Source organism: Temnothorax americanus, unplaced genomic scaffold (assembly GCF_048541705.1).
Source record: "Temnothorax americanus isolate GAGA-0224 unplaced genomic scaffold, ASM4854170v1 Scaffold49, whole genome shotgun sequence".
NCBI lineage: Eukaryota > Metazoa > Arthropoda > Insecta > Hymenoptera > Formicidae > Temnothorax > Temnothorax americanus.
This window is the reverse complement of record NW_027509646.1, coordinates 143837-163470: the sequence shown is the minus strand read 5'-3', so window position 1 is coordinate 163470 and position 19634 is coordinate 143837. Positions and strand designations below refer to the sequence as shown.

The following is a 19634-nucleotide window of genomic DNA, read 5'->3' as shown; positions in this document are numbered from 1 at the left end:
GGCATTGGACGATAAATTCGGAGTTCCGAAATACGAATGAATCTCGAGAAACAAGTTTATTTTAACATTATTATGTGTCCTTTAATGCGAGACATGCCCTCTCAGATGTAATCAAACACTAAAGAGTTTTAAAATGTTGCTGCATAATGCTCTAGCCCAACGAGAAAAAGTAGCCGCACATGCCATCGGCCAGTTATTTTTGGTGAGAGAGTCGAAGAGCTCGATCTGAAATGTGACAAATGACTGGAAATATCTCGAGAAATATGTTCATTTTATCATTGTAATGTATTCTTTAATACGAGGCATGATCTTTCAGATGTAATTAGACGTTAAAGAGTTTTTAGCCAACGAGAAAAATGTAGCTAGCTGCGAATGCCCGACTGATGGCGTTGGACGATAAATTCGAAGCTCCGAAATATACTACGCTTAACGCTGCCCGTCGGCTTTCACATCTTCTTCTCGTTGGCTAGCATTACCCAACAGCATTCTATAACTCTTTATCGTCTAATATTGTTTGAGAGAATGTGCTTCGCATTAAAGGATACATAACGATATTAAAATAAACGTATTTCTCGAGATCTTAAGTCGGTGTCGCGTATATCTGAAGATCGGCGCTCTGAAATACGATATACGCGACACCGACTGAATCTCGAGAAATAAGTTTATCTAAATATTGTTATGTGTCCTTTAATGTGAAGCATACTCTCTCGAACAATATTATATAGACGATAAAGAGTTTTAGAATGCTGTTGCAAAATGCTAGCCAACAAAAAATGTGTAGCCACGAATGGCACGAATACCGTCCGGCGGCTCTCGGTGAGAAAGTCGAAGCTCTGAAATGTTAAAATAAAATAAAAAGTCGCTCGGCGCACGTTTCGTTAAGATCTTGCGCGCTTTCTCGTCTTGGTAATCGAAACTGTAAAATTGCCAGTATTAATAACGACTACGTCCAATAGGGCAGATTTCAAACTAACGAGTGCTTGTTGAAGCGTCTTTCTATCGTTTGCGGTTGCCGAGATATATAAGCGTTTAATGAAAATGATGAATGGCAAGGCGCACGATTCTTTTGGCCAGCTCGCGCTTTATTGCTTTAATGAACGAAAGTACATACGTGCGAGTAACGCACGTGAGTAATTCCAATAGGGCAAAGTATAAAGTACAAAGTCTTTCTTTAATCGTCTTTCTATCATTTACGGTTGCCGAAATATAAGCGGTTTATGAAAGTCAGAAATCATTTGGCGCCCGATTTTTACGGCACGCGCGCGTTTTATCATGTTATAAATAAACGGAAGGATGTACGTGTTAGTAACAAAATCAAGATATTCCAATAGCGCAGAGTATAAGCTAAACGTCCTTTTCGAATCATCTCTATATCTTGGGTGTTAGCTCATAGATACTTGCGATAAACGATAGGGAAGACATTTTTTTCTCGCGCCAAGCCAGCGACACATATGGCCTTGACCTACTTTCGACGAGCAGCTGTACATTATTGATTTACTTTCTAAATTGGCCTTGACCTAGAGCCGCCGAGTCCGGACATGCCGCCGCCGGCGCGCGGCGTGCGCACGACAACGCTACCATTGTTTTTACTCGGCGAGAAATTCGGCGCGCCGAAAATGCGACAAATGACATTAAGGAGGCTCTTACCTCGATCATAATATGACAGATCTTTATGAAATTAATATATGTTGTAAAGTGAACCACAACGGACCGATGCCCAAAACTTGAGCATAGGTTGACGATAAAAACTGTAAAAATATCAGTATTGAAATTCGCATTTTTAACACAGGGCATATGGTAAACACTAAAATTTTTACCGGAAGTGATGTATTTTCTTGGCAAGTTTGCGAGCCAGGTAAACAAAAAACTAAGGAATTGTAGTTAAAATAATAATCTTTCTAATGATAAGAAGAAAACTTGGTGTTGACGATGAGTTATAAAAGATATTGTAGTTTTAATATGACGTACGACAGGTTAGGCGAATGATCTTCCGAGTGTCAAAATAGCGCGAAGTTTCTAACCTCACTTGCACATGTCTTTTCTCTGCGCTGTATGGTAGCGGCATAATTATTCTCTCGCGCATTGACAACCTTTATTTTCGCGAATTTTCCTTTCATTTTCCCTCTCAGCATTCTCACGTTATATCTTTCTTTTGGCTCCATCTCTTCATCGCATCATTCGCTACAACGCTACACGGCTACACCTCACTTAGCTGCAGACTGCTACAGACGACGTTGTGACACGCGCATGTTCTGCTCTTTAGCACTGACGTAGTCAACTGACTTATTGTATAAATTTTAATATTTACACTAATAGAACATATAACTTACTCTTACACTATGTAAAAATCATTATTTATTTTTTTATTTAATTTTCCGATAATTTTATAACCAATTATTAATGATAATTTTTTGGTTGCTACATTGATTAGAGCAGCCGGGTAAGAGCCTCCTTAAAGAAATTTCGAGAAATACGTTTATTTTAACATCGCTATATGTACCCTTTAATGCGAATCGTGCAATCTCGAACAAAATTAGACGCTAAAAAGTTCGTCGCATTTCGGAGTTTTTCTTTTTCTCCAACTACCGCCCGATATCATTCAGCGTTATTTCTTTCTCGTTCGCTAACATTATATGCAACAGCTTTCTAAAATTCTTTATCGTTTATAATTTTATTTGAAAGAGCATGCCTTGTCCGAAGAGGATATATCAATGTAAATATAACGGCACTTTTTAACAATTGTTTAATTTCGTACGCTGATGATTTAGGAAACTCCGTTCTTCTCGCCATGCAGTTACCTTTATTCAGTAACGTTTCGAAATTTTTTATTCTTAAATTTTTGATAAGTGTGTTATTTATTAGCACTAACATTGTAATGTTAATATTTTCTTTGTATTTTTATTAATCGTAAGATTCGTAAGTCCGATAAAATCACTAACACAAGGTATAACATATTTCAAATAAATAAAAATGCATACTGTTTATATACCGACGAAATTGATTAATTGGGCGAAAATGGTCTTGCTTATAAATTAGTATTTGTAATATTTAATTTGTATTTATTAATTAATAAAACAGATTGTATATTAAAATATTTAAAAAACACTTTGTTGTTTGAAGAAAACATGTTCATACATTACAGTCGATCCCAATTTGTTATATGTATTGCTAAATCTTGCAAAATATGTTGCTATATTTTACGTGCGCGTGAATTCTACATATATGCATATCGCTGTGCACTTGTGACTTTTAATAAGCAAGGGTTATTATTAAATACATTAGTAATTTAAGTAAACAATACAATATTAATATCAAATTATTATTAAGTAATAGCGAGAAATATATTATTTATTCGTCGAGGTCGAGACGCTTGAAAGATCATAAAAATTTGAGAAAAATAATTTTGGGTTATGAGGAAAGCGAGAATCTCGAATTTGGAGTCGTCTTTAATTCTTCAGAAATCGCTCCTGTTACGCGGGAAGCATGTTGAGCGAGGAAGTTGCAGGAGATATTCGAACAGCGCACAGCGGCAAAACGAGTTTGCAGTCGTTTGTAATTCCTCAGAAATCGCTCCTGTTACGCGGGAAGCACGACGAGCGAGGAGGTTGCATTAGATATTCGAGCAGCGGCATATGCCTACCCCCCACTTATTACCCATCGCGGTCGGAACGGCGCGCGGTAGCCCCTCCCACGGCCAATCAGAGCGCTGGCGGGTATGCTTAGAGGGGTCAGAGGCTCCCGCGCTCCGACCAATAGCAGCGTGACTATAAGCGGCGGCAATGTGGGGAAGCAACACCTTCGTTTAGAATACCTCCGTCAACCTCCTTGCTTAACGTGCTATCCTGATACTTTTGCCGATTTAAACACGCGTTTTCGACGCTGAGAATCGCCATTTTCGCCTAACCTCTTAATAGTGTACTTTTAACAATTTTTATTACGTTTCGTGCATCTCACGCGTTATCAAATCCAGCTTTTTCTCTAATTATAAACCGACATTAAAATACACATTTTGTTGAATTATTGTTCTTTTTATTAATTATATTCGTTTTAATTCCAAATAATTCCCGCGATAAAACATATAAGCAAAGTAAGATAATCCATAACGCACATTTTTCTCGAAATAGTATCTTACAATACAAAATAACATTGTAATGCAAATAACTTGTTAGCTAATTTATTTGTTTAATTAATACGTAATTATTACCTAATAAGAGCATCATATTAATGTATACATATTTTTCGAAAATCGTTCAGTACCGGCCGCGCATTAAAATTCAGAACTTCCTATTTTCGTTATATAGCATTTTGCAAGTGTATTCTAAAATCGTTTATCGTTTAATTCTTAGAAAATAATGCCGTGCGTTAAGTTTTAATTTTTATTTCAAGATTTGATTAAAATTTCGTCCGGTAAAAACAGATCAATTTGTACAGGCCCTTCACCACCCGCGCCAACTTCAATTGACGGTCCTCTTTTCTATTATTTACTATTTTATTGCTATAGAATTTACAATATATAACATATAGCATGTACAATTTCTTTATTACAATTTAAAATTTACAATTTGTTTTACATCAAGAAGTAGCGTTAGACCACACTGCTCCCCCTAAAAGTTATAGGTATAAATAACGAGAAATACTGCGCAACTTAACAAGTCCACAATTAAGAATCTAAAAAAAATATATTTGTATCTTCATGTAAATCTATTATTTCATGTAAATGTATATATCTTCATGTAAATGCCATATATCTATATATTATATGTTTTAATATAATTTTATTAGGGATAATATATGTATAGATTAAACCAATTATTTGTCATACATATATTTAATTGTGTAGAAGATGGGGCGACATTGATTTTAAAAAAATTGAAAAAACTCGGATATAGGGATAACTATAATAGACAGTTCGGTGATCAACGGGCGTGACAGGAACATAGCTTAGTAGTCTATATAACAATGGAAACTGGGTTAAAAAGTGAAAGGATCCAGATTGGAGAAAAGGAACGGCGGTAGTAGAGTTCTATTCGAGCTTTCTATTCACTCGACGACAAGTTTTGCGGTGCTCGAGAGGCGTCTCCTCCACTTTTTCACGCTGAAAGCGGAAAAATTGCAAGTGGTTCCGAGAGCGAGCGTTGTGTCAGCAGGGGTAGCCGCGAATCCTTCTTCTTTTTTTTCCTTTTCAACGATTTTTTCGCCACGTGACGCGAAGAGAGAGGACTGTTATTGAAAAGATATCGAATTATGACTATAGGCTTGGACATACCGTTGTCGTTGGCCATCAGCTATAATATCCTCCATCTGCCAAAAAAATTATTTTGTAACATTTTTTTATTACGGCACAAAATACACGATTTGACATAAAGAGATGACGCAAGAATGACAGAATACAAATTTTAAGTCACAAAAATATATACTCAAGATTTCATTAATTTTTGGATGTGAATCCGTTAAATGACACAATAAGAGTATATACATATATATAAAAACGCGTTTCTTTTTTATACCGTTTTATAAAACAGTGAGATGACCTTTATCCGTAGAACGGTCTTCTAAAAGTGTCCACCAAATAGTTGGAAGCACGATACCGTTATTGCCATTTTTCTACCGGAACAAGTAATCTAATGGAAGAAAGAAGGGAAAGATTGAGGAAACGTGAAATATACCTATCGGTCGAGATATAATCGAACGCGATTGCTCTGTGGAGACATTCAATAACTTGCGCGCACGTGCTCCTGCAATCGTTACGTTCGTCGTGTTAACAACACTCAACTAGACTCTTTTCTCTATTTACAATTAGTACTTGTTTTATTTAAGTCAAATGTAATAAGTTTGGGAATATATATCGGCACGGCTGATAAAATCGATAAAAATCGAAATGTTTTATATTTTCTACGTGCAAGTTTCGCCAATATTCTCGACATATTGCTTTTTAAATCTTAAACTTATCTTAACTTTCATCATTACATTCCCTATAATATTTTATACAATTACAAATTATGTTTACATATATGATATTTTTATATATTTTACACACGATATATACTAATATTAATTAACTTATCATTTTTGTCACACCAGATAAAAAAATTGCGAAGCGTTACTGGTTTCACGTTTACGATTATGACACTATATATTATATATTTTATGGTGCAATATAAAACGGTCCTCTGAAAGGATGGTATAAAGCCATCAATGCCATCGCACAATTGTAGCGGAAATACACGAGCAAATTCTATCGGTCAGAATAATTCCATTTAATTTAACACGAAACAGTTGCGAATAAACATGAAAATAAACATGAAAATAGAAAAGCAAATTAAATAGTTATTTCACTTTCTATATACGGGTAATGCATTAAGCAAAAATCGAGATTTAGTTTAAGGATTGTTGTTCGCAATTTCATGTATAAGGTTGTTGCAGTCGAAGCCGTATATATATGTAAATGATGATATTTATTTTATATAATATTAGAGATACTTGAGATGAAATATGATGGCATTTACATGATATTTTCGGTAATATAGAATCAAAAGTTTGTGTATGAGTTTTCGCTACTACGCAGATATCATGTATTATTCATAGTAGCATCAGATGGGATAAGGGTCGCAAAAAAGATCTGTCTGATTCATCTCTTTCTATATACTGATTAATTGTGTATTAGCTTAATTATTAACGATTATTCTATAGCTTTCTCTCGAATTTAATAACAGTAGCAATATAGATAACTGTATATAAATCACTTAGTATTGTGTGTGGAAATTACTTTATTTACATATATAAATATTTGTTATATTTTATTGAATAATCTCTTTAATCTGTATTAATTTTTTCAAGCAATCTTTCGATATATATCGTGCATGGTAAACCAAACATCACGACATAAAGCGTATTAGAAAACGATTAGTTATATTAGTTTAAATCACCTCGAATGAGCTAAGATGGCTCAATTTTGATAATGCAGATGAACCGTTCGTATAGGGGAGGACTTGCGGAAAAAAAAGAATTGTGGTATGAATCTGTTAAACGTAGCAGTTAATTCTTTTGGAGGGGGGAGGGAGAAAGAGAAAGAGAGAGAGAGAGAGAGAGAGAGAGAGAGAGAGAGAGAGAGAGAAGAAATGTTTAACGCAGGCACTTCTCTCGACGAGGCGCGTGTATAAATATGCAAGGAAAATTACCCGCACCATGGCATGAGTTACCACGAGGAGGGCTACTTGTATAGGGGCAAAAAATAATGTACAGGGTGATCCATTCAACCTAAATATAGCAGCTACAATGTTTGATATTTGTGATACTTTTAAGAAAAATTGGATTGCTCTTAATTATAAAGACAGCCTTGTGTTTTATTGTTTTCACACAAAAATACCTTTATCTTTCAGATGTATATCTTTTTTGTGTTTTTTTTTTGCATTTAAACAAAATCAAAATAAATCCATTAAAATATTGTTTTATATTTCAAGGTAGCTAACGGAATAGTTAAAAGAAGAAACCTACATAAAAAGAAACCTGCAGTTAAGTGAACCACCCCATAGATTCAGTCAGCTAGCGAGCGAGAGAGAAAGTTACAGCGTGATAAAGAGACGGGATTACAGGGGAATGAGAGGAAGAGAGGGACAGTCGGTGGCACAAAGAGGAAGGGTGCAGGGTGCTTAGGATCGATAGATATATATAGAGGCAGAAAGGAACACAGGAAGCGTCTGACACTTGGGAAACTCCTGGGAATTTTTACGAGGTGATTCAACTCGAACTAATAAGCAGGTTTTTCAATACCGATCGATAATTCGATCATGCGTTTTTGCGTGATATGGGAACAAATTACTCCATATCAACGCTCACAGTTGTTCCTAATACGCTTGTTATCATCAAAATTATTGTACAAATAGATTATTTATATAAAAGTGGGGCGAAATCATGCATTTGATTTCTCGAAACAGAACAGTAATGTTAAAATGAATATATGGCGTTATGTGTAACGAGTAAATTGAAAGAATCAATTAATTATATATTATATATAAATTAATCACGGATTAAGTAAAAAAATTTTTAAAAGAAATATCTTTATCTTTTTTTTATTAACTATTAAGCGATATAGTTTAACGGATAAAATTTTCCATATTTTCAATATTTTATAAAGACCAAAAAGAAAACTTAAGTTAATGAATAAAAGATTTTATGCTATATTATGTACGTGTTGTCTATGTTCTGCAGATATTCTAGATTATCCAAATTTGAAGTTAAACATCAGAAACGCGCGGGCTTCAGGTTTTGACAGCTCAAGTACAAGCAATTAATCGGCCTGCCATCATCGTCCCTTTATACTGTCTTTTGCAGCGCATGACCAGATGATCGTCATAAATACTCACAGTTAATTAAATTACCATTTAAATTGTCGACAAAATTTTTGACTCTCTTATTGTTTATTAGAAATTTATAAAAACAAAAATTTGAGAACAAAAAAATAGTTATATATTTTACATGTATATAAGATCGCGAGTACCTATATGTTTGAAGATTCGCGAAATATTCGACTAGGGATAGCCGAGATTAACCCGACAATTTAATGGCGACAGTATAGGGATATCCGGCACATGTCGGGAGATGAATATCACGCTAGAATGGTACAGACACAGTTTATCCGCACTGTCAACTCGGCGGATTAAATGCCGATGCAATGTGGCCGTCTGTGAAATTCGGGAAAGTTACGATTAGCTCTAAAATTTTACAGAGTTAAATTTTTAAAACATGAAGATCGTTGTACTTGTAAATCATTGTACTTCTGTATAAGGTTCGCCTTATCGTAAAAATCAGAGGGAATTTTAGAAAAGTATTGTAAAAGATTTTGGAAAGCGTGACATTTATATCATAACATAATATGGATATGTGTGATACAAATGTGTAAAATAAAAATGTCTGACATTTTCTAAAAAAAAATATATATATATATATATATATATACACACACACACATATATATATATATATATATATATATATATATATATATACATTATTTTGAAATATTATAAGAACTGCAACCGCACTCTTTTATGAGTCAGAGTGCGTGAATATGATATTCTTCTTATAGGGATGAGTAATACATATAAAAGGGAGGCGCAAAGTGCTAACATATCGAAGCAAGCAGCGGATACTTGAAGCACCCCTATGACTACTTCGCTTTTCATCTTCTTCTCTCATATCGTTTCGACTTTCTCTCTTTGACAAATCTTTTAATCTTCCAGGAACATCTTTGATCTAATTTCTCTTTTAGAAAAAAAAACTTTCAGTTTTTTTTATAAAAAGTTTAAGATAACTATTGATATTAGGTAACATTAATGACATATTATGTCGGCCCTGGTGATTATATGATGTTGCGTATGTTACCACAATGGATGCACCTACATCTGTGCGCGTTACACGCATCGAGAGTGCAATGTATGTAACGCAGTTTAATTTATGCAGCTGCTAAATGCGATCTCTATTAAACGTATATTTTGTATATGGACTCTGGAGTGTGGTAAATCACGAGGGTGTAGCACCGGGTGCTATCCCACGGGATATATTAATATAATTGTGTCCCAAAGTACCAAGTTCGACACCGTCGATGTTCGGCCGAGCTTCAGAAATAATTAACAGTTTGACTCCGAATTTCTTAGCTCGACTGGCATCATCTGTCATTTAGGAACAAATCGCCTGTTTCATCTACAGATTAAATTTATTAAGATAATAAATAGCTTAATTAATTTGTTTCCGGACAAAGATGCGAGAGCGTAACGCGTTTTCTAGTGTTATGCTACAACGACGGTCGATGACATAAAAAAAGCTTACGATAATTCATTCCTAATGTTTCAAGAATATTTCTTTAAAGTTATATGTTAGATTTGATAATTTAACGAAGATAAAGCGATATACAATATTGCTTTATTATAATAATTATGGCTATATATATGTTATATGTAAACATAATTTATTACGCATACATATCCAAGTAAACATTGACGATAATATTTTACTTGAAAGTTACCGATGAAGCGCGAAGTCTCTTTTGAATATTTCAAATATTTTGCATATATAAGTAATCAGAACCTTATTACAGCTCATCTTCTTCGTAAAGTACAAATTCTTCTCGCAGAGAACGTACTCGGGGGTTGCTTCAACAAAGAGGTAACAACCACCCTCATAGGCGTGACAACTCACGTGTCTGCCCACGCAGTAACTCGTGCATACACGTGAAACCGAGCACGTGAATAGGGGAGCGGGCTTTGATTCGGACTTTCGAGCGACTCCACGAGAACTTTACGAGAAGTACAACGGTACAACGAGGGTCGCGGTCGGTGGTGCTCTCTCCACATGTGTAGAAGACCTCGGGGAAATCCTAATATTTTAACCAGCGCCAGCGGCGAGGTAAAGGACTCGCGCGAGCAGAGCACTGAAAGGGAAATGGGGTGTTGTGCTGCGGGAGTCATCCCTGCGTCTACCCTCGTAGACGACCGTCTACATAGGTATACATATCCGTATGCGGTATGCTTCCCCTGGAGGGAAGTACTTGCAATTAACGCGGTAAGACTCGGCTATTGCAAGGGGTGCGCCGCTCCTTCACTCCGGTCACCCTTCTCGGGTTCTTTCGGCTCCGATTCCCATTCCAAGTGAGCTTGGATTGCTCGGAGGAGACGAGCTGGAATCTGCGCTCAGTTATTTGTCACAGCGACACGTATATAATTTTCGCACTTGTAACGCGTAATAATGCGACACAATATTGTTCGTTATATATTAAAGAATGTTTTGCGCGCAAACATTCTCTCTCTTTTTCTTGTGCTTGTAAACGATCTTCATTTTCCTTCAGCAAGATTGCGCGAGCATATATTCTTGATGTGTCCATTCGAGGGTGTGGATTTTCTTTCCCCAGGGACCCCAAGCCGGAAATGCGACTTAGTCATCGACTGTCCTTTGTGCCGCTACTAAGTGCAGACCCGTGTAAAAATCTGACGGTACGCGGTCATCTCGATTCTCGAATTTTCAGATATCTCTAATATTATATAAAATAAATATCATCATTTACATATACGGCTTCAACCGTAACAACTTTACATGAAATTGCGAACAACGATCCTTAAACTAAATCTCGATTTTTGCTTAATGCATTACCCACTATTTTGCTTTTCTATTTTCATGTTTATTTTCAATTGCCATAACTGTTTCGTGTTAAATTAAATGGAATTATTTGTCAAAGACAATATATATATATCCTTTCCATCTCGCGATAATGAGGACGAGAGTAGTTTAGGTCCGCGTCTGAGTCGACAACCCCTTAGTTTCCGTCACAGTCAGTTAAAGCGTTGACAGTCGAGCGAGTTACATCAATGACAGTGGAACGCAGTTCCGGCATTCCATTTCTGTCGCTAGCAGAGAAATCACATTTTATCGTTTGAGACGGAAACGACTCTCTCTCCCATGAGACGACAATATAGCTTTAACTTTGTTGCGAGGTATATTATTACTCGTTTCAACCGATAAATGGAAAGTGCTAAATGTTCGGCATACATATTTTAACTGTCAACTTATCGGACCCAATTATAAACGCACGTGCCGCCAATAAAACAACGAACAAAATACAATAACTAACGAGATTAGGCATCGTTATTTATTATGCAGAAATTTTAATATTTATTTCTGCTTTCGGATAAATCTTTATTGCAATTAAAAAAAATAAATAACATATATAAAATAAATAATAAAGATATATATAATAGAAGAGTATATATTGTACATTTTGCACATTATATTTATGTTTGTTTCGCAGCATTGATTTGTTTATATAAATATATATTATATATTACCTATGTATAACGTAACTTGGAGAACCAGCTCGAGGTACGGTAAATCACTTAATTTTTAATAGAAGAGTGGAAAAGACGGAAAGGACTATTTAGTGCCTCTTGAATAAATTAAAATTAGCACCAGAAAAAAAAGACGAGTTATAAACACCCTCGCATGACGGAGAATTCACTCAACCACGAACGAAAGCCCGGACGCGAACCATCGGCAATCGCCTTTGTACCGACGGTGGCGGCGCCGGCGTCGCGACGCCACCCCCGCATATCGCACACTCTACCACCCCGAAGGTAGACACGCGGCTGCTTCCTCCGTCACGTTTTCCCGAGCCCTGTCTGACACCCTCCCGCCTTCGGTCGCCTTCGGTCGGTGGTGGTTCCCCATGCGCGCAGAGGGCGGAAAGGGTCCCCCCCGTTCGCGGGCGTGGGGTTGCGCGCGCACTATCTACCCCCTCTGGGTGTTCGGTACATAATCGAACTGGGAGCGCCGTGGTGGCCGTCGTCAGTTCCGTAAGACGGGGCTAAATTTCATTTCTAAAATGAGAACATAGTTTAGCTAAAACGAGAGAAGATCGAGCCGATGTAAAAACGCGAAACGCGGAGTGAGGGAAGGTTTCGTCGTGATAGAGCTTCCTCGTCGTGATACAGAGAGCTCCGATCTCCGATTTGCATCCCGGCCGCGAGCGCAATCACGCCGCTTATCGCTGAATTGTAACGATATCTCTTCGATGCACGAGTGCACGCGGTATATAGCGATAGTGCGACTCGAGGAAAGGAGGGTAATCTCTCCTTCAAGTTTATACGCGCCAGCCTGATCCGAGCGTGTCTAAAGATATCGCCAAACCGGGCAAACCCCACGTCAAGTCAAATTCGTCGTTTCGCGAGTGCCAAGCAGAGTGGATATCGTCGGCGAGAGTTAAGTGGAATTTTGGTCGTGAAGGGTTGGCGGAGGAGAGCCGATCGCGGCCGATTTCGTCGGGGTTCAGCCACGTTCCAGCCACGTTCCAGACGAGACAGGATACCGTGAGGTCTCTCCTCGAATCACAATGGCGCCCAACTCCGTGTTCGTGGAATCGTGGCCGGTCACGATCGACTGATGGAACAGCAGCAGGCATCTTCGACGTAAATCATAAATATCCCCCTGTGTCTATCCGTGTCCGCTCGATGCCGCGCTGATTCAAATGAGCGGACTACAAGCTAATCGTCGTTCCCTAAAACGTTTCCGGTAGTCTCGACGGTGTGCGCGGTGCACGGTGCACGGTGAAAGAGGCAACATGAAAAGAATTCGCAAGAGGCATCCGCCAAAAATAAAAGAAGATTATGTCAGATCGTCACAGTGATAATATGCGTGTAGCGAGTGTGGTTAGGTGCACGATGCTCTCGCCTGGGAGTATTTGGCGGTTTCTCATCGCCTATTATCGTCCAGTGAACGTTGCCTATTATCGAGGAGTAAAAATTTGAGCTGATGACAGTGAGATGGATGCACATGACCCGCGATTTACAACAGTTCTCAATTAATTCGAGCGGAAGAGATACAGCGGTCCGAGGCCATCCGACGACCGCTTCCATTCGTAAATAAACTGTGCTCGAGTCGAAACGTATGCGATGTTTTTTGAAAGAAAAAAATGGACGAGTACCGACGATAAACTGACATTTCACGCGTATATCGCATCGATTGTCTATCTCGCATTCGAACTGCTACCCGAATGAAACTAAGGAAATATATAACGATAACTCGAAAACAATTTATTCGTTAAGTTGTTCTCGAAGCATTTTCCGTATTCCAGCATCGTTCCAAGTTATATTACCATGACAAAGAGCACGATGTCGCGTGAAATCGCGATAAAACACGGCAGACCGGTAACAGACCTCGCAAGGAAGTGATAACGCGAGCGAAGAGTGCGGAGAGAAGGGAAGGATCGTGATACGTTCGACATCGGCCGTTTTTACACGATAACCCTTCATCCTGGCGGACCAAGAAGAAGGTAGCGGCTCGGCGGCGATGCAGGGCAAGGAGAGCCCCGTTGGGTCCAACACCCAGGAGACCCATCAGTACGTCGGCCCGTATCGGTTGGAAAAGACCTTGGGAAAAGGCCAGACTGGTGGGTGGTGCACGGTCTCTCCCTCCACACCCCCCCTCTCACTCTCTCCCTCTCTATTGCAAATCTCCGTTGCAATCGTTATTGAGATCGACGATAGCCACAGAAATGTCTAATCAAATCAAGTCAGAACGTTTAATCAAGTTCTGCATATTCGAAGGGATATAAGTACGAGATCTCGCACACGCGCTTTTCAGTGATAGAGTTTCGAAGCAACTGTTTTCTAATAGGAAATACTGAATTCACCAAACAATTGAGGTTTATACTTTAGATACGTTGGTCGATACAAATTTGCCGCGAAACTTTCGCGGGACTTGAAGGTCTGCTGGGTCTGCCGCATTGTGACATAGAACACGTGTAATTCTCACGGATTATCTCGCTGCCCACGTAACCTTCCTAAACGAGGATATATTTTTCATGTCTCTTGAATCTATCTGAGAGATTGAGAATTCTGTTATCGCAATGACACAATGAGAATGGAGAGAAAAATTTGAAACGTTTAAATGATGATAACTTACGCGAGTTATCGTGGCACAACGATAATGGGATCGAATCGAAGCCATTCCGCGGCCGTGAACGACAAGACTACTAGCCTTACGGCATCGTTGCATTTTCGTGAGCCAGCCGTTCAATTCGAATATCCGACCATAACTTTCTGCTCCCTCTCTCTCTCTCTCTCTCTCTCTCTCCTACATGGTATGTGGTTCTATTCTCGGGTCGTATTCAGGTACAATTCGGATTAGCTTACAGCGTAACTGTGACACGTGCAAATTCTCGGAGAATAAATATACACATTTTTTATATATATGTAACTTTTATCGAGGGGGTACATCGAGGAGGCTCGAAAAACAACCGATATTTTGAATATATTGTTGCGCATACATATTTACGAATGGTAACGCTGTAAACTTGTACAAGTTTTCTTCTGCATCAAGCATTGCAATTCGTAAGTATAATCGCAATTTAACTTACAATGTGTGTTGCAACATACATATTTATATTCTTTGTCTCAAAATATATTAAAAAATAAATCAAAATAATTAAAGAGATTAAAGAGATTAGATAAAAAGCTTTTCGCGATATAAATTATAAGAAAAATAAATGAAAAAACAATGCAAATGTTTTACGAAAAGCTCGCGCACGTAAAGATTTGAAGAGAGGGGGGAATCTAATGCCACACTAATTTGCTCTCACTCCAAAGGCATTCGATGCTATTATACGATCGATACTGACATCGTACTAATTATGCCATATAATGGTTATATATAGGCAGAAAATTAGAAACGTTTTGAACTTGAATGAAATGTAATCGCAGCGTTATCCCTAATAATATCTCATACCTAAAATATATGAGAAAATTACATTTGTTTATCGCTACATAATTATAAGTTGATAGAATCGGATTATATTCTCTCCAAGAGTCGCTGAAGGGCGTGAACCACTAAAAAAACATAAAAGAAGCAGAAGAAAACGATGAGAGGGGGAGGGAGAAGGAAAATTTAATTTCTAAATATCTCTCCGTTCTTAAACACCGCTCTATAGGTATAACTCGTAACTTGGTACTCTAATAACAAATGTGGTTACGGTTCAAAGTTTAAGAGCTCTCTCGCTTTCCGCCACGTTCGCTGTACGAAAAAGAACTCGACGACAATTGTAAATCTTTATGAAGCAGTTAATAAGCGTTTTTAATTAAATGCCACCAGTCCAGGAGCACCAAAAACTAATAACGTCGACGACAACGAACGTACCAAAGGAAAAAAGCGCGCGTGTGTACTCCGCGTTGCGTTCCGCGTATATACAAACACGGGGGAGTAAATTAGCAATATTAAGATGAGACATTCTTCTCTATTTCAGTGAGCACTTTTTACTTTTTATTCACCTTCTGTTCAGATGGAATATCTAGAAATGCAACTCTCGATACACAGATGCGAGGCTTAAATAGAAATTTGGTTCTTCGATCGACACGTATAATTTCGTGAAAGCTCGTTAATGAATTCACGGCTCGGCTTTCAGCGGATGAGTCTCGTGGTGGTCATTTCCTCTGGCGGACTATATCGATCCCATATGCATCTCCGAAAGGGGTGCATGCTCCGGCATGTGACAATACGGCACGTTAATCATACGAATGAATTCCTCTCCACGCTTTGAATTCTGTGACCCACACGCAGGCGAGGTAATGAAATTGCCGCTCGTGCTCGCGACGTAAGTGTGCGCGGTTTGAATTATAACCGGCGCGGACGGCGGAATCGATGGAGACGTTAGAAAGAAGAATATATAACCACTTGCGATGGTTACGGTGGTTCTCGCGGGAACAAAGATGCTAAAAACGCGAAAAGTACCTCGGTACCTGTTAAGCTTGGTGGGTGAGTTGTAAATTGTAATTATAAAAAAAGAAAACGATGAATCTCGGCATTACGTTGACGTATATTCGGGCAACGCTTTAACCGCCAAGTATTTTTTTAAGATATAAAACTTATCTTTTGCTTCTCTTGTCACGTATTCGAAGCAGATTCGAGATTAACCCTTAAATGCCACACCTCTCAAGAATCTCATAAATGACATGAGAAGTCTAAAAGACCCCAGCATGAAAAATGTCTCCTTATACTTATTGATTTTTTTATCTCTAGTTATGAAAATTTTTTTTCAATGTTTTTCAAGGCTTAGAAAAGAGAATAAAATGCTTATCGTGTTAAACGTTCACGTTCAACATATAGTATAAAAAATTAAGTAAACTGAGTACTGTGCTAAGTGTATGTACAAACGGGTAGGTCACGCACTCAACTATCATCACGGGGAGCATGAGCTCCATTTTTGGCAAGAACATTTGAAAATATATCATTGTAAAGGGTCTGGGGTCCGCTGGACCCCATCACAGGGAGCATTTAAGGGTTAAATATATTAATGTCGTAAATTTAAATACTAGAAAGATTTGTCGTCAAAACTTTCAGCTGTTCGATATATACTAACAAAAGACATAACTCGTTTAAATGCACCTAAAATTTAATCTTGACAAATACCTATATGTTTTAAATTGCGTACGACGGGTCCGAAGGTTTCTCTCTGAAAATGCATATGCTATCGACACCGTTGAATCATGGATGACGTAAATCGTTTGGGGGAAGTGCACTTTAACTCTCGATGGTCTCAATAGCCGCTAATGCAATTGCCGCACCGGTTTTGACGGGAAACGTCGCGTCCGTTTAATTCCATAGGAATTGTCATCTCGTCAATCACCGACGAGACTTAATCTCACGCATTTCGATTGAGAATGGCTGAAAGATGACCATCGATCATAAAAAGTGTCTTGGACTATTTATAACATTCTAGCGTAACGTCACAGAAACGTAACATATTTTTAGATGATATTTAAATATGTGCATGTGTGCGATACAAATACATCAGATACAGAGAAGCTAACGCGCACGTGAAAAATTATTTTTCACTCGAGTAATCAAAACGCACGTTGACCACTTCGCGAGAATCGAATTCCTGCTCCTTTAATCCTTCGGATAGACGCGACTCGTTAGGAGGATTCTTAATTGCTCTCCATCGTCGATTCACACAACGAACAGTTTCTTTCTGTATTTTTCTTTTTTCTTCTTCCCTTCGCTTATCTGCTTAAGCCATGTACAGCCGTCGTAGAGCGCAGCCATTTAAGTGCCATGGATAAAGACATTGTATGGCGCGTCTCGTCGTCGACTTCCGACAGCGATTTAATAAACCAATTTTGTGCCAACCTCATAAATCCTATTTTTGCATTGGCTCTTCTTCTTCAAGCGTATTTTTTATCGCTTGTCGTCATAATGGTTCGTAAATCTGATCTGTTGGGCGTATATACAATTGTATAATTATGCTTCGTAATTTGTCTCTAATGTGACACGCGTAATTCATATATTACTGTAGAGTAGATATAGCTACAAAACGCGCGATGCGATGTGGTAGGATCCGCAAGAATTTAATCGACAAAACATTTCTCGTGACTGTAACAGGCATTTTGTATCACACCTGCACGAATTAACATACGCTTGATTAAAGCAACGTTATCAGGTATTCATATACGTTACCGCGAATTCGGCCGATACAATAGCACGTGTAATTAAGAATATATTGTGAGGATCCTACACGGAGCGAATAATATCAAATCGATACATTTGTATTTGATTAACTTGAAATTGTTAATATATTTCAGAATACTATAACATAGCAAATTGATAAAATTACAATTGTGTGTGTGTGCTCGAAGCTTTTTCGTAGAAACCTAAACCGCCAACGCTGTCAAACTTCTCACAATTCACCAAGTGGAAAAAATACCAAATTGCTCGAGTAAAAACCATTGCGTTTGTCTGTCCGGGACAATAGTGTTTACATATCATCGCATACTCGAGGAATAACTCAATCTCCAAGCAATTCGTGCACGTTCCGGATTGATGGCTTGATCGATATTTTTATTATTTTTGATGTTCAACTATGACCGCAAAATCGTGGCAAATTAATAAAAATTAAAAATAAGATTTTGAAATTACGTTAAAGTAGAAAATAAAATAATAATTCGAATTATCTCTATCACAGTGTTATAAGGAAACTTTGTCGACTTTTGATATATGCTCGCATAACATAAATATTTTAACTGTTTTTTGTTTTAATTTTAGGTTTAGTTAAACTCGGCGTGCATTGTGTGTTGGGCAAGAAGGTGGCGATCAAGATTATCAACCGCGAAAAGCTTTCGGAGTCCGTGTTGATGAAAGTGGAGCGTGAGATCGCCATTATGAAACTGATCGACCATCCGCACGTGCTCGGCCTCTCGGATGTGTATGAAAACAAAAAATATCTGTGAGCATTGATAAAAATGTGAAACTTTAAAGTAATAATAAACGTCACGTTTATCACATTTTATATGTTCTTTCAAGATATCTTGTTCTGGAACATGTCTCGGGCGGGGAGCTGTTCGATTATTTGGTTAAAAAGAGCAGACTGACCCCGAAGGAAGCGAGAAGATTTTTTCGACAAATAATTTCTGCATTAGATTTTTGTCACAGTCATAATATATGGTGAGTCCCGTGTATTGTCGTTTATAATCGTCCATCCACGAAAACATTCGGACTTACACATTTGATTTTGTTATTACTTTTAGCCACAGAGATTTGAAGCCTGAGAACTTGTTGCTCGACGAGAAGAATAACATTAAGATAGCGGATTTCGGAATGGCGTCCTTACAACCCGCGGGCTCTATGCTGGAGACCAGTTGCGGATCACCTCATTACGCTTGCCCCGAAGTCATTAGAGTGAGAGCCCTTAATTACAACCAATTTGCGAATATCAAATTACACGTAGAAATGATATATTAAGTGAGTAACAGCTATTTGAGCTCAACGTCATAGAACCATTTGCTTCCTTTGAACAGGGTGAGAAGTACGACGGTAGAAAGGCGGATGTGTGGTCCTGTGGGGTAATACTTTACGCGCTTCTGGTAGGCGCCTTACCTTTCGACGACGACAATCTGAGAAAATTGTTGGAGAAAGTTAAGCGCGGATTGTTTTACATACCGCATTTTGTGCCACCCGAGTGTCAGAATTTGCTTAGAGGCATGATAGAGGTTGATCCCGAGAAAAGATTGACGGTAAGACTCTTTTTATCTCTTTCTAGTTTGCAATATTCTCTCTCTCTCTCTCTAAATATGTTAATATCAAATGTATTTACAAACGCCAAG

At 38.1% G+C, this 19634-nt stretch overlaps 1 protein-coding gene across 2 annotated transcripts in view; it reads left to right on the top strand.

The window, feature by feature from the left end:
* The first annotated feature begins 12371 nt into the window (after positions 1-12371).
* Positions 12372-19634, top strand: part of Sff (BRSK family serine/threonine-protein kinase sugar-free frosting) — a 15333-nt gene continuing 8070 nt past the window's right edge. For both annotated transcript variants that reach the window (XM_077417373.1, XM_077417372.1), the window contains exons 1-5: positions 12372-13930; positions 18577-18757; positions 18835-18975; positions 19059-19209; positions 19329-19544. In XM_077417373.1, coding sequence (XP_077273499.1) covers positions 13831-13930; positions 18577-18757; positions 18835-18975; positions 19059-19209; positions 19329-19544 — 789 coding nt within the window. In that variant the 5' untranslated portion in view covers positions 12372-13830. The remainder of the gene's footprint in view (positions 13931-18576; positions 18758-18834; positions 18976-19058; positions 19210-19328; positions 19545-19634) is intronic.